The 242-nt window shown below is 69.0% G+C and overlaps 1 protein-coding gene across 1 annotated transcript in view; it reads right to left on the bottom strand.

Moving 5' to 3' along the window:
- LOC104537520 (arylsulfatase A-like) overlaps nt 1–174 on the bottom strand; it is a gene marked incomplete at both ends in the record, with an annotated part of 3,315 nt that extends 3,141 nt beyond the window's left edge. Inside the window, 1 exon segment of the mRNA XM_010180424.1 lies at nt 13–174. Coding sequence (XP_010178726.1) covers nt 13–174 — 162 coding nt within the window.
- Nucleotides 175–242: the final 68 nt, after the last annotated feature.

The raw sequence follows: 242 nt of genomic DNA, 5'->3' as shown, positions 1-242 counted from the left end.
TTAAGCCCCGGCCCAAGGTGCCCCTTGCCAACCATGGCTGGGGCGTAGCCTTGGGCCTTCAGCACCTCCGCGATGGTGACCTCGGGCAGCGGCAGGCCTCCCCGTGAGCCTGGGTCGAACACACCGGGGTAGACCCCAGAGCGCATCTGGAAGCGGCCGGTCAGCAGGGCCGCCCTGCAGGTGAGAGGGGACAGGGTCACACCGGGCACAGAGCAGGGTAAGTGCTCGGCCTGTGCACAGGG

The sequence above is a fragment of the Mesitornis unicolor genome, unplaced genomic scaffold (genome assembly GCF_000695765.1).
Source record: "Mesitornis unicolor isolate BGI_N332 unplaced genomic scaffold, ASM69576v1 scaffold9813, whole genome shotgun sequence".
NCBI classification, from domain to species: domain Eukaryota; kingdom Metazoa; phylum Chordata; class Aves; order Mesitornithiformes; family Mesitornithidae; genus Mesitornis; species Mesitornis unicolor.
The sequence above is the reverse complement of the archived record's forward strand: the minus strand, read 5'-3'. Positions and strand labels throughout refer to the sequence as shown.